The 24,244-nt window shown below is 33.4% G+C and overlaps 1 protein-coding gene and 1 non-coding gene across 3 annotated transcripts in view; one reads left to right on the top strand and one right to left on the bottom strand.

The window, feature by feature from the left end:
* Positions 1-8,421: 8,421 nt before the first annotated feature.
* The window catches only part of LOC142349024 (potassium channel subfamily K member 2-like), a 45,974-nt gene continuing 30,151 nt past the window's right edge, over positions 8,422-24,244 (top strand). Inside the window, exons 1-5 of one of the 2 annotated variants that reach the window (XM_075400427.1) lie at positions 8,422-8,632; positions 16,380-16,577; positions 17,101-17,225; positions 17,689-17,727; positions 18,132-18,334. In XM_075400427.1, coding sequence (XP_075256542.1) covers positions 8,434-8,632; positions 16,380-16,577; positions 17,101-17,225; positions 17,689-17,727; positions 18,132-18,334 — 764 coding nt within the window. In that variant the 5' untranslated portion in view covers positions 8,422-8,433. The remainder of the gene's footprint in view (positions 8,633-16,379; positions 16,578-17,100; positions 17,226-17,688; positions 17,728-18,131; positions 18,335-24,244) is intronic. The other variant, XM_075400428.1, reaches the window with a different exon arrangement.
* On the bottom strand, positions 20,128-20,199 carry Trnam-cau (transfer RNA methionine (anticodon CAU)). The gene has a single exon. It is a non-coding gene; the product is annotated as a tRNA-Met (tRNA).

Here is a 24,244-nt window from a genome sequence, read left to right as displayed (position 1 = left end):
TAACAACAAAGGGATTATACTTTTTAACTTCCATTATTTTTTTATATAGAAATGAGTCTTTTAAATAAGTTCAAAACTAATTCATATTGTGTTGGTGGCAGACATTATAGTGGCACTAATAACATAAGAGGAGCTATTACACCAAAAGGTACTAAAATGTTAAGAGGATCCTGCACTAAATGTGGAAGGAATAAATCAATGACAGTATCTGATGCAACAATAGAAGCAGAGGGATTGAAAGATTTCTTTAAAAGTGTTGGTAGAGCTACAGTTAACTTTGGAAAGAAAGTTGCTAATAATCCAATAAGAGCATTAGAGATTGCAAGTAAAATAGGAACTGCAGCGGCATCTAGAAACCCTAGAGCTGCTTTATCAGCCACACCTGATTTAATTAAATTTGCAACTACTGGTGAAGGTATAAAGGTAGTACAAAAAGGAAGAGGTTTATACTTAGGTACAAAGAAAAGATAATTATTTGATTATGATTATATTTATGTTTATGTTTATGATTATGATTATCGGTATATATTTATACTAATATTATTATTACTAAAGACATTGTTATTACTAAACACTAATAACTTTAGTTTAAAAAAACACTTAATTTATTTTTCTTGTTCTTCTTATAATCCTCATATACCTTGACTAATTCATTATATTCATCATTATCTATTTTATTATCATTCATTGATTTAGTATATAGTTTATTAAATTTATCACTAAACTGTTTAGCTAGAATATACATTTGTGAATGCTTTATAATTTTATTTCTTATTTTAGTATTAATTGTTTTTGATAATGAACCACAAACAGTTGCTGTAGCAAAAGCTGTGGGTATAGAATAAGGTAATCCTATACCTGTTAATGCAACTGATGTTGTTGTTGCCGTTGTTGCAATTGTTGATAATAGTATTTCTGTTATCTCAGCCACATTAATATAATTTTTATATCTACTTAACTTATCATAATTATTAGTTTCAGTTTCATAATAATTTCTAATATCTTTTATAATGTTAATATTGTTGTTAAATTTATTATTAGCTTGAATCTTTTCATTTATCTGCTGTTCATTGACAGCAGCAGCTTCGCGCATCAACCGTTCCGATACTGATGATAAATCTGGATACAGTAAGCTCTCACTCGGTGCTGTTGGCTGACTCATTTTCATTAGTAAAAAAAACTTTCTATTTCTTTCGTTATATCTTCTTGTTTAAATCCATAATGCATCTCAAGTCTATCTTGCTCTTTATTATCAAGTAACTTACTTCGTAAAAGTATAGAAATTATATATTGTACTATAACACCTCTAAGAGATTTATTGTATTCTTTCATTTCCCTTAGACCATTAGTAAACATATCATCCAAATGTATGTTGGTAATATTCTGATTAAACTTATTATTATCAATCTCTTGTTTTAATTGATTATATTTAGAGATAGTATCAGCAGCAACTTTATTACAAAAGTTAACAACATTTGTGACTTCATTTGCTGATTTAATGAATTCTTTAATTAGATTTTCATTAACTTGTGTTTCATTTAGTTGTAATGTTTTAGTTGTAACTTTATCAAAATCACCTTTTCTTAGCTCAGTTATGTTTTTACTTAAAATATCAATTTTATTAGAAGAGGATAATAAGTTATTGTCACAATACTCTTTATTAACAACATCCTTTTCTTCTATTGGAGGATGAACATTGTAATTTTAGAGGTATCCTTCATGTCAATATTATCATTATCTTCTAGGAATAACCCACGAGCCTTACTTAGTGTTAGGTTGTTTGTTGATCCGAGAAGTGAGTTCCCTGATTGATTTTTAGCCTGGTTAAATCTATTTCTTGTCATTATTTATATTAAGAAATATCTATATTTAATGTTTCCAAAACTTTATTATTAGATTCAAAGTCAAACTTTGATTTTAATAGTTCCTGTTCGTAATATTTACCTTCTATTATCTCTCCATTAGTATCTTCTATTTTATATGTTGGTGGTTGTGTTTTTAGAACTTCATTAACTTTAAACAGTTCTCTATTCCAATTAGAAGTGTAACCTTTAGAGAAGATATTACGTTTATCTGCATTTCTAACATAATCACCAACTTTAAGTTTTGGCTTAATATTCTTAAAATTAAAAAAGTATTTAACCTTATCAGGATTATTAGAAGCATCAACTGGTGTCATATTAATTGTTGAATGAATGCTATTGTTATATGTTAAGACTGCATCATTTAATATATTTACCCAATTACCATCACCATTGATGAACATTGGTTTATTTATTATGTGTAATAATGTTCTATTGAATCTCTCTATAAACACAGCTTTTAAATCACTATAAGAAGAATATAGTTCTATCTGCGAAGCAGTTTCACTGATCTCTGAAGCGGCTTTGCCGGTTACATATTCTTTAAGTAAAGATTTAAATGTTTTATTGTAAAACTCACTACCTCTATCTACCCATAACTTTTCTGGTTTTCGTCCGTCTGATAGGATTGTTTTAAAACCATTAGTTATAGATAAACCAGATTTATTCTTTAAAGGAATAGCCCATGCATATTTTGTGAATATATCTATAACTGTTAATATAAACTTATAATTATTATTGTATTTACTTAAAGATGACTTATCAATTAAATCAGCTGACCATGTTTCATCTTTATATAATGGTATTATTCTTTCTCTTCTAAACTTTGTTATTTGAGGACTAAATACTTCTTTAGCTAGGAGTTGTTGTTGTTCCATCATTATTCATTTACCATAGTTAAAAACAAAATTATCTAGTTGTTCTTGATTAATAATATTCATAGATAATAGTTGCTTAGATATATCTAGCATTTCGTCATATAATCCATCATGACCAGCTTTTGTTTCTAGTATTAATAATTCTAGTCTTTCTATTAAATTATTTGGGTTGCTATTTAGTCCCCTACCATATACATCATCTTTTGCCCCCATTATACGTTTTATTGTTCTATATCTAGCACTTTTCTTATCCCCTTTTCCTAAATCATATCTAATATCCTTTAAAAATCTTTTTATTTTGTTTTCATCTTCCTCGATTTCACCATGTTTTATATTAGGGTTAGTAAGAAAGTTTATAAGTTCATCTGACAACTCATATATATTATCCTTAACTATAAATGAATTTTCTTGGTAAATTAGTTTAACACCATTCATTTCAAATTCACCAATATCTAAATTTCCGAACTTTAACTTTAATTGGGGATTAGATTGAACTGACATCAAATTAATAATTTGAGCTGTGTCTTTATCTACTAACATTCCTGGTTTATCTCGAGCTTCCTCTACAGCTTTGCCATTGGACTTCATTAAAGCTTCATTAAACTGGGAACCAACTTGCTCGATCTGCGAAGCAGTTTCACCAATCTGCGAAGCAGTTTCACTGATCATCTTAGTTTGTTTATCTAACTCTTGATTTTGCCAATCTATTGCTCTTAATGTTTGTTCACTTAATGCTAGATTCTGTTCATTGTTTGCATTTAGTGTTTTAGTTAAAGGATCAAATAACTCTTCTATTTTACCATAATACTCTTGTTGTTTTAATTTATCGTCTAATCTATTTCTTCTGTTTTGTTTTTCTAGATTGTTCAATTCTATAAGTTTATCTAGTTTAGTCATTTTTTATAATTATAATAAATCATTATATAGTGTAATTGCAGCGAGGATTAACTTTCTATCATCATTAATGGTTAGCTCTTTAATATTATTTATCAGTGAAGCTGTTTCATAGATAAGTAGGTCTTTGTTTAAATTTAAATCTGCTGCACAGATTTTATTTACTAGATCTCTTTTGAATAGATATAGATTCTCATCGTGAGGATAGCTTTTAATGTTATTTACATAAAACCTTTTATCATCAAATATATTTAAACTAATCTTAGTTGTTTTTGTTGTTGTCATGTTATTACCAACTTTTTGTATTCTACATTCATCTACTGTTCTCTGTATATTATTCATTAATGCATCATAATACTCTTCATGTTTAGCATTATTATGCTTCTTTATTCCTTTTTCTTTAGTATTCTTTGGGCTATCTTTAAACAGGCTCTGCCCGTGGGTAACCAAACTATAAGTCTTAGGTGTTAAGACTATAAATTCCTCAATAATCCTACTCCCAAGCTCGTGCTTAAACTTGCCGGGGACTTTATTATTTGTCTTGATTGGTTTTTCGAGATTGGATAGATCCATATGCTCATCACTAACTTTACCTTCACTATAACTTAATACAAAACTGTCTGTATCCATATAGTGAAGTGTTAGATCTTTGAGGGATGGTTGTAGAATATTATAGAATACATCATACATGTGTAATTTGCTTAGTTCGAGTATTGTTACTCCCACATATACAGGTGAGCTATATTCTATTTTTTTCTTTATATATTCTATTTGACAATAATCTCTATATCTAGTTATATTCTTAAATGTTGGTTTACTTACACTTTTCATTATTTTTTCTTCATCATGCAAGAACTTGCTTTGAAAGAAATGCAGAGGATTCATACACATTCTTCCATATAGTGAGTTATTCATTAATTTCCTTACATCCTTTTCTGCTTCAGTTTTAGCTGTTGCTCTTTTGTTAGTATTGTTTTGTATATAATCTCTACATATGTAGTCTTGTTTAAATTTAATTACTCTATGTATTTTTGTTACTTTTACTCCCATCTTAACATAGAACTTTAACATCCTATAATGAACCATATATTCTGTTTTGTTGTTTTGATCTAAGATTAATTTCTCTGATCGGTGTAACCGCTTCGCGGATCTTGCTTCGCTCCCATCTCTTTCCTTGTAACCTAATTCATTATCATTTATCTTTCTCTTATTAGGCATTAGTGCTAGTTGTTCTGTTCTATCTTTACATTCATTAGTATAATCAATATCACAAACTATATAATAACCATGATCACTATCATCTGGAGTATTCAATATTACATCGAGGAACCCGCTGGGCGGATCTAGAGTAGTAGTAGTAATAAACTCAAAATCCTTATAAGGTAACTTTTGCATCATTGCATAACCATATAGGTTGTTTGCGTCTATGTACCATATGGACCTTCGCCGATTATTAATATATCTATCACCCATTATTCCACATATACCACCTCTCTTTGCTCCAACAAAATCATCTAACATTTGTTTATCTTGCAATGTATCTAGTGTAACACCACTTGACATTAACCAACAATCAAAACTAACCTGGGAGACTAACGTAATGTAGTGGGTTGAGCTTGAATTCTTTCATACTTAATTTAACATATTCATTCATGCAATAGTCTAATATTTCCACATCATTCTGTAAATACTCTATAGTTAGATCTTTACCAGTTTTATGACTGTTTTCATTATTAAAGTTATCTACTTCTTCTTGTGCTGGTAATTTATTATGTAGTGAGGATTTGAAGTCTTCTATTTTTAGATTACCTATAAGATTTTTATACGACTTTGTCGTGGTTCCCCAGGAGTCTAAACCAAAGTATTCATATGGATATAATGTTTTAGTTTTACATCCATATATCTTTGCCATGTGATCTAGAGGCATAGCTAAGAAGTTATAACTATCTAAGAATTTGAGACAACCAATGCTAAACATCTTAGACTTACCAGCAGCTAGTGGTATGTTATCTACTTTTCTTTTATCATTATTCTGTTTGAAGAGTTCACTGTATAGTAAGTTGAAGTCATAGCCAGAGCCATTATGGAATATTACAGGAATGAAGTTTTGTTGTTTATACCTCAGATTACATATCTTACATGCTGGTCCTCTATATTTACCAGTTTCATGACAATGATCTCTTACTTTATCGGTGTAACCGCTTCGCGGATTAATACATGTTTTGCTGCAGATATGACAAGTGTTATTAGTTTCATGGTATAATTTATCTTCTTCTGTGAATATCATCTTTTCATTGTGTTTGAAATTATTTTCTGTTTCTATTTCTAACAGATCTCTAGCAAATCTTTTGATACAATCAAGACCGAAGTAGTGCTTGAAGTTACCTTGCCAGGTGTAACCCACAGCTATTGGAATATGTTCAGCTATTACATATTTACTATCATTAGTTGAGACTTCAACAATGCAACATTCTATATCGGCAGTTATAGTATTTTTTATATTCTGACGTTTGTGTTCATTTATAAAAGTAATATGTTTTTTCTTAGGACAAACAATCTCTGGTTTGAATGAGTTGTTGCATTCATGTTTGTCATATTTAATTTTTGAATCAAACCAATATGTACATCTATCACAGTAATAGAATTTGTGATTCATTCTATTTGGTCGATCTAACAAGGTTTCTATGTTTTTAATTAGAGCTTAGTGTTCTATTTGTCCATTACTCCAAACTAGTATTCTTACATCTTTTCTATCTTTATTGAAGTCATCCACTGGTTTAAACAATTCTACTTTACCCCCACCACAAGGTGTGTATAACCAAATATTAATATTATATAATTTCTGTATTCTTAATATATATCCGAAGTCATCTTCATGTTTTTGTCTTGGCTCAATAAGTTTATCTACATATTTACTTTCTCGAGTTGTATGGTGTGTGGCAGGATATAGCCAAGCAGTAATAGTTAGTTGCAAGCAATTGTATTTATAACTTCGTATATTCAATATCGATTTAGAGTTTTTGAGATCAGCTGGTAAATCTATATGGGTACCAATAGATGCTTTAGTTGGTTCAATGTTCAACTGAATACTTCTTATTCCAAGAAACTCGAAATCATAACCATAACCTTCATATATTTCCTTTTCGAAGTTTAGCCATTGAGTGAAGTCTCCATTTTCATAAATTGCGTTATTATTAATATAGTCAGTATTGAAAAATATTTTTGCAATCTTAACGTCTTCTTTGGTTCTCTTCTTATAATCACACTCGACTGTAATCTTATATTTAAAACTCTTAACTCTACGAAACTGATAGCAGTTTTTAATTTCTTCTAAAGAGTAATTAGTTGCTTCATCTATATCTTTAATGTAATTCCCTCCTTTATCAGTAATATAAAATTCTTTCATGTTCTGACTGGAGTTTATATCAAAGTCTTCTGTGTTTTCTAGATACTTACGATTATGACTATATGAGTGAGTAGTTAGAGCTATTTTATTCTTAAATTCTTCATGACATTCTTTACACTCATACCTAATTTTAGAGTATATATTACCATCTTCGGCTTTAGGTTTAGTTTTAGTTTCAGCTTCATCAAGATCCATAATAATATCCCTAGCTCTTTTCTGGTGCTGGTTTGTTAAAGTGTGTTTGAGAAAATCCTTCCTTGAACCAAAGGATAAATCACATATATCACAAAGGTTTACATTACTGTTAGTTGAACGAGACATGGTGTATTTTATTAGGGAAAATTATAAAAAAAATAATTTTTCGAAAGTAAAAAATGAAGTGTGATAAGTGTAAAAATAAGCCTTGGAAAGAGTGTTGTGATAATTGTAAAGAATTAGAATATTCTTGTTATATATGTGAGAATGTAGTCAAAGTAAAGGATTATATTGAACATTTAGGAAAACATTATAATGATAAGAATTTATATTTAACATGTTGTATGTGTGGGGTTAATAAACATGTTTCTTACTATAGATTTAGAAATGCTAAGTGTAGATTGTGTATTTATCTTCATAGATACAGATATGGTCATACTAGAAATCAATTCAAGGAGCATGTTTATAAGTATAATATTAATTTATCTGTCATGTAGTTTTTTATTGATGGATTGGTGGAAGAACCTTCGGTCTTGGTTGGTGAAACAAGGCTTGCCCTTCCCCAACCACTTCATGGATAGACCTTCGGTCATGCTCTGCCATTGATGTTAGGAACAAATTTTAGTGTTGGTTAATTTCCTGTGATTAGTGTTAGGAAATAAAACAAAAATTTTGGTGAGTTGTATATTTTTTTTTCTAGAATTAAAACACTTCATATTTTAATGTTAGACCTAGAGTGAATATGTAGTAGTAGATAAAACAGGGAAACCAGCAAGCAGTAAAATTTGTTCCATTCGACGTGCGCGATTAGCGTTAGGAGAAAAGGAACAAATTTTGCTGGTGGCTGGTTTCCCTGTTTTATCTACTACTCCCAGCGGGCATTAAGTGCTCTTAGAGCCTTTCAGCTCTGTTTCAGCTCAAACTGTTTTGGAGACTTATACTTATACTTATGGTGTGAAGGGCGGTTCTGAGAGGTTGAGAACCCCCCCCCCCCCCCCCCCCCGTTGACCCCCATCCCCACCGCGCTGTTGCCCCCCCCCCCCCCCCCCCCCAACCCAGTGTTGCCCCCATCAGCCCCCAGTGCACCCCCCCCGTGGCTAGCTAATGACGAAGCCAACCGCTCGCCGGTCGTTTGAGAGCAATTCGCCCGACGTTAGTCGGTTATGTTTATTATTTTTAATACAAATATTAGTTGGCGATGATGGCGAGAATGTTTAAATATTTAGGCTATGGTAACTTTGTGCCTTTATCGGACAGTGGGAAAGTGCTGACAGTGTTGTACTGTATTCTGGGAATTCCGCTCTTCTTTTTCGTCTGCAGCCAATTTTGCAAACTGTTCAGCTTCATATTCTACTCCCTCAGGTGCAAGTTCCACGTCGACACATCAATACCCAAAAGTTAGTCAGTCCCCGGCAATTAGTTTCTTTTTCTTCTAAAAAAGCGTGTTGTTCGGTCCCAATTTTTATTTGCAGGGGATTACATATGATAAAAGCAAATGACTAAATGGCATAAATTAGAGAAGTTTGAAGCTCTTCAAGATATTCTGCGCTTTCTAAACTTTTTATGCATTAGAACTCCTCATCATAAATATCAATTCTGCAGCAGAAATTGTTATGTATCAAAAAATCGATTACAGCGATAACAACCACTAGCAGAATTAAATGAAACTAAGGCGAGGGTTATTTCAGCCTCTATTGATTCCCAAGGTTCCAGACATCTAATCTGATGCAGAATTCTAATCTTTTTTCTGCATTTGGTTTTTACAACTGTTTTACAACTCAGATTTGGCTTTTAGGTTATTGCCTTTGCAGCTTTTCTATAAGTTGTCGCTTCAAAGAATAATGGTGCAAACATTGTCCGCTGTCCAAATCTTACATTCCATTTGTTTTTGCTAAATTAGGTTTATCCTCTGAACAAATGGTTAGTTCTATTCCAGATATACTCCAATTTGACCCCAAAGACATTTTGAAAGAAAAATTGGACAGTTTTTGGGGGATTCTTTGTTGTAAATTTTGGACCCTCTGTGCATCCACCTAGTGATGTTCAACATCCGTACTAAGCGCATGTTAGCTGCTGCCAGATCTTCGTCCGATGTTAGCTGGTTGTTAATAGCTGCGATCAAGAGGACTTAACTTGATTTTTCAAGACTAGAGGAGGAGTTTTGGTGGAGCTTCCTTGATGATTGGTAATATTTTGCTGGAATGTATTTGAAACGTGTGAAAAAGTATGTAGTTCAAATCGTTGAAGAAATGAGAAAAGAGTGGTTTTCTATTCATGCTGCATTTTTGAGATAGAGAGAGAGAGAGAGAGCGAGCGCAAAAAGGCGGTGTGAAAAGAAAAATGGCAGAGCAATTTTCATCAACTTTTTCATCGAAGATTTTTTTTCTCAGTTATAGTAAACAGTAAATGTTTGGAAGCATTCTCGAGTAAATGAAGCACATATTAGAGTTATAGATGCGGTTTTGGGCTATTTTTGTCATTTTGCCGATTTAGACACTATTAGAAGATTTTTTCTCCTTCAATTTTTTTTTATTTTCTAGTTGAATTCAGTTTTTCTAGTTTTGTTGGTAAACTTTATATTTGAATAATTGATTGTTCTCAAACGAAGTTTGTAGCAATTATATTAGTCCTGTCGGTCTTTTTTTATGCGATTTTTCGCTTGACCGATTTTTCGTCTGACGCTTTTGACTTTTCGTCCTCAAAAACGGGATAAACAGGTAGCGCCCGCTGCCCCCCCAACCCCTCCCCACTCCGTGGCTAGCTGCTGACGAACAACCGTTTGCTAAAAACGCAAATTTATAGTTTTTTGCAATTTTTTCCAAGCTTTTTGAAAATTTTTAACATTTTTTGATTTTTATCAGCCCTAGGTGTCAAAGAACCTCCTCTAGGGTTTGATATTAGGTTACTGCATTGTTTCTAGTGGTAATCGAACGTTTTCAACATTTTAACATCACGAATTTTAGCAAGTTTTTGACAAAACGTGCATATTTTCTCAAATTCTTGACATTTTTCCCCTTTATTGAGGTCTTTGCAGACCCAGGGGCCAGAAAACATCCCAAGTAGGTTGATAATAAGTTACTGACAAATTTTAATGGCCATGGAATAGCTTTTCAACTTTGTAATGTCACAAGTTTGAGCAATTTTTTGATAGAACTTACTTTTTTTTCAAGATTTTTTGAAATTTTTTGTAGTTTTTTAGATTTTTTCTGCCTCAAGAGCCAAGGAACCTCCTCTAGGGTTTGGAAATAGGTTACTGAATATTTTTTAGATTAAATGGATTGTCTTGTAAGATTTTAACATCACGAATTTCAGCATATTTTTGATAATTTTAGCCATTTTTTTCCAATTTTTGACATACTAATTATTCAGATTTTTTTGAACCTCAATGATCAGAAAGCCTCCGATAGGGTTTGATAATAAGTTACTGGAAAATTTTTGTTGGTCATGGGTTAATTTTCATCTTTTTTAATATCACAAGTTGTAGCATTTTTTTTTTATAAAACTTGCAGTTTTTTTAAGTTTTGAAAACTTTTGTCATTTCTTAGGTTTCTCTAGCCTCAAGGGCCACGGAGCTTCCTCTAGGGTTTGATACTATTTTACTGCATAGTTTAGAGACGTAATGGAATGTTCTTCAAGATTTCGATATCACGAATTAAAGCAATTTTTAAAAATATTTGCAATTTTTCATGTTTTTTTCCGGCAATAGAGGCCCTCGAACCTCATCCAAGGTTTGATAATAAGCTGCTGCATAGTTTTTAGAGTTAATTGATGATGATCAACTTTTTTATGACTCCAGGTTTAGTAATTTTTGGATAAAATTTAAACTTTTCAAATTTTTGGAAAATTTGTATGTTCCAAGTGTATGGATCTTTGAGCCTGTAAAACAATTTCTGGCTTGAAAAAGGGATACCGGATAGTCTCTTGAGACAATGAATTGGTTCTTAAGATATTAATGTCTGGCGTAATGTCATCATCTCATTTGCGTAATGTCATCGTCTCTGATCCTCATTATCAATGAGTTATAGTTGAAATGTTTTTTTATCATAACTGATCTAACAGGCAGTTTTTAGGAAACCATTGTTAATTGCTCTTAAAGGCAATTTGTTGCAAATTTATCAACCCTGTTTGTCTTCTGTGAAATTTTTCGCTTCCCGATTTTTCGTCTGACCCATTTGACTTTCGTCTTCAGAAACGGGATAAAGATGTAGTGCCCTGAGATCACAAAACCGTGGCTAGCTGTTGACGAAGCCAAACGCTCGCGGGTTGTTTGAGACCAATTCGCCCGAAGTTAGTCGGTTATGCTAACAATTTTGATTTTTTTTGTTGGTCAAGAAATTTAATTGTCATGTTTGGTCAAATTGGAGGTAAAATTGCATTAACTCAAATTTGGGCGTTAATTTGCCGTTTTGAAGTGTTATGCAAACTTTTTATGATTTTGAGTTTTTCGCAATAGTTTATCTTATTTGATCGTATATTTTAAAGTGTTTCATTGGTGTTGTTGTTAATGGAAGACAGTTGAATTTTGGTTTGGGTAGTTTTTACTGAAATAGTTCTGTGATTTAGAGTTCTTGTTTTTTTGCTTTTTCATTTGGTGCTTAGTCTGCGGCTGTTGGGTCTTAGTTGAGACAGGGAAAGGCAACAAACGGTGTTAAAACAGCTTTTCGGAAAACAATTGTTCTGACGTATCATTTTGTAAAATTTTGTCAAATTCGTTATTAGAGTTTGTATTTTTCGTTCTTTAGTATCCTTTCCCCGGTTTACGCTGTACATAACATCTGTGTTGTTTTATATATCTTTTGGTGGTCGTTTAATCAACCAAAGCGAACTTTATGACACGTCTTTTGTGAGTAGTTGGCTAGGGCCTAATTGAATTCCTGCCTCGCGTCGATTCGTGCGTCTTCCAGCTTTGTATTTTTCATTTCGAGGTTTTGTAATGACCATATGGCGTCATCCTCACTTCAAATCTGCGTTTTGTTCATTCATTCTTTCGTGTAACTTCTAGTGAATTACGTTCATGACGTCATTTTCACGCGTAGTTCAGAGTGTTTAATTGCTCTCGGGTGAAGTTTGACGCAATTATTGTAAGCGTGTTGATCTTATGTGAATTTTTGCTTGACCCTTTTTGACTTTTTTAGTGACTTTCACTCACTTTACTTTTTCGTTTTGCGTGATTTAAATATCGCTCTCATTTACAAGTGTCAACAGCTGAACTCAAGTTGCGGTTCACCACCGATAGTCAATTAACAAGTGCACCGAAATTGGAGTTGTTTAAAATTTTGTTAGTGGCTGGCTGGCTGTATTGGTATCTAATGACGTCCTTAGTGGTTTGAGAGCCTCTTTCCGACGATAGTTGGTTATTTTTTTGTTCATTCGCGTAAATTTTAATTAGAGGAGTTGAGGTCAACTGAGGATATCTTTAATTGAAGGTTATTTGAGGACAGCTAATGGAAACATTACGTATACGTAAGTTATATAAATTCTATATAAAGTCTCAGCAATTAGAAAAAATAAATTGCTTCTTAGGTCGTTTTTTTTATCCTTTTGAGACTGCAGGTCTACCAAGCTATCGCACCATTCAATGTTGTTTCTTGGTTTCAGGCCTAATTAAGAACATAGCTGGCAGATTGCCAGAAAATAGCTTCATTAGCTTTGTAGAACTGCAATATCAAAAAAACAGTAAAAAAAGACAGACCAAAAAAAATCGTCTTTTCATTGAAGGCTGATATGTGATATTTTGATTTAAAATTTGTTTAAGTTTTTGCTGCCTCTAATAGCTGCTCTCTAATAGCCTTCATTTAGAGTGACGCACACCCATTTGACCTTATCTCTTTGAATTAAATTAAATAAAAGTCATTTCAAATGAGAAGTCATTTTTGAGAGTGAGGTAAAAAATTAATCACGCGAATGAACAAAAAGCTCGCCCCACTAAAAGCGGAAAATGACGTCACGATAGCACTTCAGTTGAAATTGCTTGAAGGAATGAACAAAAAGCAGGTTTGAAGTGCTTGTGACGTCATATGGTCGTAACAAAAATCGCGACGAGGAAATAAAAAACACAGCAGGACAAGTCCTGACGTACAATTCTAAGAATTATCATTGACTAAACAGAAAACTAGACCTAGAACGGACTATGAATGGATTGGGAAAGCCGTTTAGAAAAAAATCCGATCCAAAAAATTGAAAAAAAAAAACAGTAAAAATCAAAGTTAAATTGGCGCATGTGAACAAAAAACCACTAGCGAGAAAGCGAATTTTTTTTTCAAACACCGCTTTCTCACTCTATTTAAAATTAGAGCACAAAAAATTCACGCCGCAAAACCTATCGCTTTTTCGCTCCACTTCCTGTTTCGGCGTGACCAAAATCTCTACTCCAATTTGACTTCAGAAATCATGAAAATGTGTGAACAGATCTTTAAAAAAAACATAGCAGGACAAGTCCTGAAATTCAATCCGAAGAATTTACTGAAAAAATACTGTGCCTGACCATCAGACCAATTGAACAATGACAGCCTAACAGAGTCTTAAAAAACTTAACAAAACCAAAAAATTTGGAATTGCTAAAAATTCTTGAAGCTAAATTCCTAAAGCCAAATTTTAACGATTTTAATATACCCATCAACAAAAGCACACGCTATAAAAGTTTTTTGTGGCGCCTATAACATTCAGTAAAATTGGTTCAAGCCCTAAATTGGCCTCTAAAGTTCAAAAAAAAAACTTGAAAACAAAAAAAATTAAAAAACCTGAAAAATAAAAATCGAAATATTGAAAAATATGAAATATTAGAATTGATGAAATACAATACCAACAAATTATAATTCTTGATAACTATATCGCTCAGTTACTTGTGTTTACGCCATAAGTTTCATTGGCCTTTAAAGATCAATAAATTAAAAAAAACCAAAAAAAATAAACAAATTATAAATTTAAAACTGCAAATTTTATTGAAAAGTTGCAAAAATTCGTGATACCAATATTTTCAAAAACATTTCATTGTCTCTACAAATTATTCAGTTACCCGTTTTAACGACCTTAAAATTTTTCAGTCGCCCATGGAGGACGAAACATTAAAAAAATGACATTTCAAAAAATTGAAAATAAGTAATTTGAGAGTTGCTAAACTTCATGGTATTGGTGTCATCAGAACTGTTTATTTAACTCGAGGTATGATACAGTAACTGTTTTTGAGCCACAAAAGTTTCATTTACCCCAGAAGATAAAAAAATTTCAATATATGACAGCAAACTTGACAACAAACGCAAAAAAATGCCAAATTAAGTTGAAAAGTCACTGATTCTACTGATATTAATATACTCAAAAACATTTCACTGTCTCTAAAATACTAATGACAATCAATCACAAAGCCTAGCCATAAAAAATTGATTTACCCCAAAAGATTGAATAACTGGCAAGTTATAATAAAAAGTGGCCAAGTATCCTAATATTTATACTCAAAATTGTTTCAATGTCTTCAGATACTAATCAGTAAACCAAGTCCAAGCCAAAAAAGTTCCTTTGACCCCTAATGATTGAAAGTGACAACAAATTTCACAAACTGAAAAAATTTGGCAAATTATAAAAAATCGCTAAATTTACTGATATTAATATCCTCAAAATCATTTATATGTCTCTAGATACTAATCAGTGACCCAAGTTTAAGCCATAAACCCTAAAGTTTCATTGACCCCTAAAGATCGAATAACTCCAAAAATGACAACAATTTTCACAACTGAAAAAAATTGTCAAGTTAAAATGAAAAGTCGCTAAATTTACTGAAATTAATATCCTCAAAATCTTTTCAATGCCTGTTAACACTAATCAGTCACCCAAGTCCAGCCATAAAAACTTTAATTGACTTATAAAGATCGAATAACTCAAAAAATGACATTAATTTTCTCAAAAACTAAAAAAATTGCAATGTCGCTAAATTTACTGATATTAATATCTTCAAAATCTTTTCAATGTCTCTAAATAATAATAAGTATACCAAGTTCAAGCCATAAAGAAGTCTCATTGACCCCTAATCATCGAATAACTCAAAAAATGACAACAATTTTTACAAAGACTGAAAAAAATTGGCAAGTTACAATGAAAAGTCACTAAATTTATTGTTATCAATATTCTCAAAATCAATTCATGTTCTCTAAATACTATTTATTTAGCCAGCGACCCATTTAATGAATGTTTCATTGACCCATAATGATTGAAAAACTAAAAAACTAACAAAACTTTTCAAAAAAACTTGAAAAAAGCAAAAATTAGCATCATTTTGGGTATTTAAGTTTGTATTACCGAAACTTGTAGCCAAAAAAAAAAAAACAGACATAAAATAGACTTGTGGCTCGTGAAAGAAGTAAATGAACCTTGCAAAGCGTCATTTCTGTACCCATCTAACAAAAACTCAAAAAGTTACGAAAAAACGTGAAAAATTGAACAATTTCGGACGCAAAATCTGACAAAAATTACCTTTTCACCTTGAATTTAGGCATTCCTGGTAGGTTCAACACTCTAAGCACTTGAAAGACTACTAAAGTCAGCTTAGGGCTTCTAACAAAAATTAATGCCCGCCGAGGTTTACCAGTTTATCCCGTTTCGAAAGCTAAAAAGTCATCAGAATTAGTCAAATTGTTCAAACACCAATTTCTCACTCCACTTAAAAGGTATTTTGAAAAGTCACGCCTCAAATCCTACTCGATTTTTCGCTCCCTTAACTATTTCAGTGTGACCAAAATCACCACTCTAATTTGACTTCGCACTGACGTCAAAAAGCCGAAAAAAGAGTGAACAGATCTTAAAAAAAGACAGTGCACCAATATAATTCAAATTCTTTGAATTGTAAAAACCAAGAGAAGGCCCATAATAGCCCCAGCTATCGCTGTGCGGCTATTAAAAAGGACAACTTTTTTTAATTTGTCATACATCAGCCCCAAATGATTTTGGTACATTTAACTTTTTATCTCTGTTGGTTAACTCAAATTTTGCGATTGGGACGTTTTCCCGTTAGCAGTTTCTGCAACATCGTAAACTTTATTACAACGTTCTGGCTGTAACTCCGTCTAGATTTGATCAGAGTGAGACGTTAAATGAGTACTCGATAGTTTTAGCTTTTGAATGATCTTACAGATGTGATTTCACTTTTGTTATCAGAAGTGGCCTACTACCTGTTCTGTATCCTGAGTATCCAGACTATTCTCTTCATCGCTCCAGTGATGGTGCTCACTCTTCAGGAGGACTTGGATGTCCTCTCTGCCATCTACTTCCTAGTCATTACTCTCACCACTGTCGGATACGGGGACCTCAACCCATTGGACCCCGTCACCAATGCTAAAGGAACCGGACATCAAGGTAACTGCGAATCTATTCGGTCACACCACGCTTTGTCGCATAGACCTTTGAGTTTCTACCAGTTTAGTATGCCCCCATCATGGTGAGCATAGCATGATGGCAAGGACCCGAGACTTTAATCCACAAGGTGGCAAATTTGAATCCTTTTTTCGAGAAAGGTCACCTTGAAGGTGCAGTATAGACAGAATATTCAGTTTAGTTTGTACTAGCTTTTTTTAGCTTACCGAGAACGGTCTAATCACAATTAAATCAAGTAACTGAAACAATTATTTGATGCTCTAGATGATTCTCCGATATGCCGTATGGCAATAACTCTTATCAAATTTGACTATAACAGCACCAATGTCCAACGGCTAACCTCAACATCCATCTCAGATTGTTTCTGGATTTCAAATTTTTGGTATATGAGTGTTTTACTTTGGAATTCGCACAGCCTAAGAGCTGCATACTTAACAAAAAGTGTTACCATGATTTTAATAGTGTGATTGGATGCGAGGGTAAGATAGTGTTCCTGTTTTGTTAGTGTTGCTGAACATCGCCACCTGGTGCTACATGATAATTGGTCTGTCGCTCTTTGGCAACCTGATCCGGTTCATCCAGTACAGAATAGAGAGACTGGCCGGCTGCTGTTGCAACAGAGTCGACACTGTAAGTAGTACTCTCTCCTCTTTTCACCATACTGGTCTAAATGATGTATTATGAAGAATCAAATGGATTTGATAGCTAAAAATGCCAATTTGTTGAGTTAAAAGGAAGGGTATCTGTGATGTTATTTTTCCTTCGCACTATTGCGTTAGCTGAGCGAAATCGATGCGGCGCAAAAATCACGGTCAAAGACTTATGCTGGCCCTGAAGATTCACATGTGTATTATTGGGGCCAAATTCGTTTCGTTTGAAAAACTTCAAAAACTGTCAATTTGTAACAGCAAAAGATGTATGTCGAGATAGATTTCTTTGTGACAGTATAAATCAGTTTTAATTTCAGAGATAAGTCTCAATGAAAAACTAGTATTCATGCAATCAGTCTACAAACAACTATTGACAAATATTGAGGGGACAAACAGCTGTATTTTAGTTATAAACTATGAGATCAGTTACTATGACGTTGCAGATTAAACGTCGAGAAATGTCAACTGAATCCTGTGAATCCGTAAGTCACTAGTCTTGTCATTGCACTGTTGTGATTAGAAATTGTAGTTTATTCTCACCTTCTGATCTTTGTTCTCTTACGAATGCGTTTCTTTTTCTAGTGAACGACTATCATTTTCACATAATCCAATCATCTGTCGCTTGAAAGCTCCGTTCTATGTTGGATGTCTAAGCAGAACTATTATTCCAGGAATCGTGTAGTATTTCTCAAGTTGGTTAAGTTGGACTCCTTATTCGCATCCGGGAGGGGGAGGGTACAGAGACTCACTATTCGGATATTTTTGCACCCATAAAAAGTCTAGGTTACACCCCTTCTGAAATAGATTAAGTCGCCTCTCGTTTGAGAGCAATTCGCCCAAAGTTAGTCGGTTTATGATTAGTTTTTAAATTTGTTTTTTTTTTCAGATGAAATTCCTGTGCCTCAAGTGCCTTCCTCCCTGCAATAGTAGAAGACGTCGAAGTAACAGTAGTAGACGCAATGACGATAATCAGTCGCCTCCAGTAATAGAGGAGGATTTGACGACAACTGGAGGGGGATCTCCGGATCAGCAGCCGATTCCACTCACGTCCAATCTTGCCCGATCTCAACACTCGCCAAATAGTCTAAGGTCAGTTTATAATGTCTTTGCATGATAGCTTTGCATTGAATGGCTAATCATTTTTATTTTCTCTTAACTTTCCTCTTATTTTGAATTACTTCGTGGCGCAACGTTTTGAGATCAAGGGGAGTTATTTACTCATATTCGTGAAATATATTTTGAAAAAACCCTGGAATTCTTATTTGGTAAGTTATTACGGGGCATAATTTTCATTATGTATATCTCAAACATGGTTACCAACAGAATAGAACATAGACTACAAAAGTATTACGTAAAGTTGCAATAATTCCATCGATATAAGACGCCTGATTAACCAATCCTCCTAACTGTTTTAATGCCGAAGTTATTGTGTGAAATTTGTAAGAGTTGATAAGTAAGCCCGAAGAAAACCATTTGAAGCACGTTGGTATATCGTTTTTTCTATTTGCTATCAGCTATCACTCAGATGTCTGATTATGCTCTTTTTGCTCCGTTAGTTTGAGGCATTTACGACTAGGACATGGCTGGTATTAAACGCATTGTAGACAGAATCAGTTTTCTTTGGTTTCTTATTGGGAAATTTGGTTTTGTCATTCTAAATCTTAGTGGTTGTCTATAACAATGTTTTTCATCCGACCATTTCGCTTTTAATGTAACTTTTCAAGATTGACTCGCGTGATCTCCTCATTCATAATTTAAGCCGATAACTTGATTTTTGACATTTTACTACTAATTGTCAAAAGAAAAGTGTGCCAAATTGGTTTCTGCATTCTAAATATTTGTGATTGTAAAATATGTTTATTATGATTTTAAGCCCGATAGTGAATTTATATCCCTTCTCGGGCTGAATTACAGAAAAATTAACCCCGGACCTATGGTTTGAGAAAATTCGTTTTCGGCCAGCCTTAGTCGGTAATGTTCTAGTTAATAGCCGCACAGCGATAGCTGAGGCTATTATTGGCCTTCTCTTGAGTAGTAATATAGTGAGTGATAGTCCCCGGGGGGGGGGGGGGGGTGAGGACCCCATGTATTAAGATAGGGTATAGCGGTATTTTCGGAGTAGGGGCCTCCTCCATGTATTAAGATAGGGAATAGAATCTGCATGTATTAAGATAGGGTATAGGCGCGTACATGTATTAAGATTAGGAATAGAATCTGCATGTATTAAGATTAGGGATAGAATCTCCATGTATTAAGATTAGGAATAGAATCTCCATGTATTAAGATTGGGTATAGCCGCCATGTATTAAGATTAGTTATAGCCGCCGCCATGTATTAAGATTAGTTATAGCCGCCGCCATGTATTAAGATTAGTAATAGCCGCCGACATGTATTAAGATTAGTTATAGCCGCGGACATGTATTAAGATTAGGTGTCGCCATGTATTAAGATAGGGTATAGGTTTTGTGTATGTATTTGTGCATGTACATATGCTAGTAGTATAGTCGGTGCAGATGTGGGGGGTAGGTTCGCAGACGCTCCTGATTGGCTGAAATTTTGAGGGGAAAATATCAATATTTGTGTAGTTATTAAGTGATTACGTGAGAACAATAGAATTGGCGTGGGTAATTAATTGCTGTAATTATGTGAGGGGCAATTATGTGACATGTTGAATTTTTGTTTACAAATTTCAGGTCATATTAAAATGTGAAATTAATTGGCGTGGGTTTTCAATTACCCTAGTTATCTGGGGGGTAATTATGTGACATGTTGAATTTTTGTTTACAAATTTTAGGTCAATTGCAAAGATTGTTCCCCTAATTGTTTGAATCAATTGTGTAACAAATGTCTTTTGCGCGCTCATTAATTGGAAAAAGTCAAGATAGCAAGAGGTAGTTTCGATCTACCGTCCTCCGGGTTATGAGCCCAGCGCGCTCCCACTGCGCCATCTTGCTTAATACATGCATATATGCATTATTTTTTGTACATTATTTGAAAAAAGATGTTAAATAAAAGAAAAAAATGAATTAAAATAGTATAAAATGACAGACACAGTACAAATTATGAGCATCAAAATACAAAATTACTCAATCATTTACAATAAATTGTATAAATTTCAATGAACATCAAGGTACACTTAGCCGAGTGGGTTAATAAAGTCGACAAAAAGGAAAAACTTGCGTAGCTAACTGAGTAAAAGGTACAAATGTTAAAAACTAATGTCGACTTTATTGGGCACCAGCTTTGTGTATACCCCAGTAATCAAATTTACATATAATTACTAATAAAATTTAGTACATGCACATCATGAACATTGTTCAAGTTTGTTTGTAAAAATTTAAACAGATGAAAAGCAGCATAAATAGTGTAGAACCCACACAAGTTTTCCATTTTCTGGAGTGGACTCTGTATCATTTTCTGATACTTTTTATTCAAAAATTTGTAATGTGTGATTGATCGTGCTAGAGAATCCGCATAGTAATAGTTTCTATTGAGGCGACCAATCATTATCCAATGTTCACCAGCTTCACTGCTTGGAGAAGTGTTGATGATTGCAAAAGTAAATTTGGGCAAATTTGGGACAAAATCTGCTGGAAAGGATCCAATATACCGGAATTTAAGCTCTGGAATACGTTCAATAATGTCACGAAGTGAGGTGTTATCCATGACAAATAAGTTTTCTTTTCTTTATCTCACAAGCTCCGTTTGTACAAGGATTCCTGACAGAGCAATCAAGTTGAAAACTTTCGTTCTGTTGAGAGAAGCAACAATCTTTGGATTTTGTGATTTTGTCAACCGTTTCGTTCTGGGTGCTGGGATGAAACAAAACAATAATTATAAAAAGTCCAAGGAAAATTAGCAAAGGAATATAAATATATATATTTGAAGTTAGTCTACCCCAGTTCACATCCACATCCATTAGTTAATTAACAATTGATGTAGAGAACAACAACTAGATAGAGAGGTTAAGCCCACAAATGTTCCAACAAAGTACATAAAAATGAAAAAATGATGAAAAATTATTAGACATTTTTAGCAACAGTCCCAAACTGATCAATTTTGACAGTGGACATCCTTTCTCCCAGAACAATGATTTCTGTTACGTTTCTTAGTGAACGATCAAAAAACATTTCCAATCGAATACTTTCACCACTGAGTTCAGGATAATGAACATTTTCGCCAGCATCTTGAAGTGAAGTGAGATCGAATACAAGTATGTAGTGGTTCTGAAACTGATGATTCGGTAACGCAGGAATTTCCTCGTTAAAATTCATTGCTTTCATTGTTGTTACGTATGCTCTACAGTCATTAATTGTATCAAGCGATACAATAGCTCTACCTCCGCGAACAATTCTAAGTTCTCGCAAACCAAATTTCTGATAATGGAAAGGATTTTCTTGAAAATGTCCTGTGAATGCCGAATTGGTGTTCATCGCAATAGCTACTCTTCTGATTGGAGCATTGTTAAAAACATTTTCCTGAATAAACTGGTTCTGTCCTGAGGGAATAATAAATGTACGTGCAATGGTTTCCATAAAGTTGTAACAAGCAGGTTGATGAGTTAATTGGTATTTGATAGTCTGGTGATACACTTCGTTAACAACCACGCGTCGTGTAAATAAGGAACAGTCAAGAACCTTAAGGGAAACGTGAGGATTGTAGGAAATCATGTAAAAATTAGGTCTTGCACGAATCAATTTCAATCTTACTTTTGTATTTGGAAGCAGTAACTTTTCACATTGAAACAGGTCAATAGCTAATTTACCGTAGTAAGTGCTTCCATTTTTCAGCAGAAGTTCTTCCTCTCGGTCTATAAACGGGCTCTTCTCAAAATCACTAGGTTCTTTTTCAAATTCGTATCCATGACAAGCCAAAATGCCTTCATTATTTCTCGTTAAAGCATTAAATTCATTGGAAATTAAAGCTTTGTGTCCATAGAGACCATTTGAGTTGTACACTTGTTGATTGTTCAGATACACTTCACAGTTGGAGAAGAGTGAGTGTAAAATATTGTTGACATGAGTTAGATAATGTAAATCGTCATCTGTGAAAGACATACCCATATCTGGTTTTCCATGCTCATCTTTTTTCATAAAGTCATCAAACAATCTTCCCTTTTGTAGTCCAACTTTGATTTGAAGGTGGATATCTCTCATATCAAGATAGATGCTTCTATCTGTTTCAAATTCAAATTCAATGCTGCTTTCATCCAGTGAAGTACTAGGATAAACTTCTTGAACATGAGAAGACTCAATTGGTTCCAAAACAGGAATTTTGTCAAAAATCTCCAAGCAAGAGTTTGTAAAGTGTCCATATCGAAAATTGGAATCGTTTGTTGATCTAGAATTCATTTTAGATTAGCAAATATATCTTTTCTCGTTCGACGACGTCGACTGATTTTTGGAGGTGATCTACGAATAATGCGACGTTTTCTTGTTTTTCCTGCACCTAGCTGTTTACGTAAAGTTTTCTTTCCAACATCAGCAGCGACAGATTTGAGTTTTTTCTTCCCAGTCAAAACATTTCCAATTTCAGGAGCAGCCATTTCAATTAAATCAGCTCCCACTCTTTTTGCTGCTGGGACAACATATCGTCTCAAAAACGGAATTGCTGTCCTCCCAATTGTTTGCGCTAAAGCTCCAAATCCCCTACCCCTTTGTCTGGCATATCCGCGAAAATACGGTAAATCACTATCAGCAACCATTTTTTACAGTCTTAATTCTAAAAATGATTTTCGGAAGTTTTTCTAAACATTAGTACTGCTCTAGTTACTCCAACAGAGTTGAAAGGTACTTTTTCACCATAAGAGTCTCGGAGCTCTAATTTTATGCTGTGGAATGAATTTTTCAGAATTTTTTTAAACTGTAGGTTTGGAAAATTTTGATAATTCATGTATTGGCCAGTTGAGATGATGTCTCCATTCTTAACCTTTGATATAAAAGGAATGCATCGTAAAAGAGCAGCTTTTGTATCACCCACAATGTTGTATTCAACAATATCACTATATATCATCAATGTATGTATTCGTACAATGTCATAAGGAAACTTGGGAAAATGTGGACCAGCACCACTCATGAAAACACCCATCCCATAAACAGCTTCTTCACATCCAAAGACATGACAAAGATCAGCACTAAATATAACAAGTAAAGAATTCTCATTGGGAAGACTCAAAGAAATTCGCTGTGTAATTTTGTTAACGTGTAATCTGATTGGTGTTTTTTCATACTTTTCTCGTTCTTGAACTTTTTTGTTCATTTCGTTTACAATATCAGAGATCGAAGGATATAGACCTGGATCAAGTGTGTAATAGTCTGATGGTTTTGTATTCGGTGTTGCTTCATCTAGATAGAAAAATTTCCCTTCCGTGATGTTTTGGTACAAGGAAGGATAAGATAGTTCTGTAATTGCAACCTCCCATTCTCCTTCGAGATTAATTTGTTCCGGAAGAAAGTTTGTAAAAGAACTTAATGTATTATTTGGATAACAATCAAAGGAAGCATTCGAAACCAACTCTACAGTAAAAGAATTCATATCTAAATGATACACTTTGCAAGCTCTTGTTCATAAAATTTGCCTAGAATTTCATCACCTTGTTCTCCATGAAGGTTATAGGTTGGTGGTTTTAAAGTCGCAATTTTAACAATTTCAAAAATTTCACTTGTGAATTGAGACTTGTAACCTTTTCTAAATGGGATATCGTACTTGGATATTCGAACTTTGTCTCCAATTCTAAAGCGTGGTTTTTTGTACTCAATAATAGGGTTTTTGTAAAAAATTGACAAAAAATCTGAATTTTTAACGTTTTTGGGTGATTTACCTATAGATCTGTTAACTCTTGTATTCATAGTGTTAACAAAACTATCCATTTTGTGAACGTATTTATCGCCGTTTTCCTCCATGTAGCGATAAATAATGTTTTTTAAAGATCTAATTGCTCTTTCTGCTACAGCAGCTTTTGTTTCACTTCTTGTAGAGTAGATTTTGATGTTTCTACTC

This window comes from Convolutriloba macropyga, chromosome 11 (genome assembly GCF_964194025.1).
Source record: "Convolutriloba macropyga chromosome 11, txConMacr16.3, whole genome shotgun sequence".
Lineage (NCBI taxonomy): Eukaryota > Metazoa > Xenacoelomorpha > Acoela > Convolutidae > Convolutriloba > Convolutriloba macropyga.
Note: the sequence above shows the minus strand (reverse complement) of the source record. Positions and strands in the feature narration are given on the sequence as shown.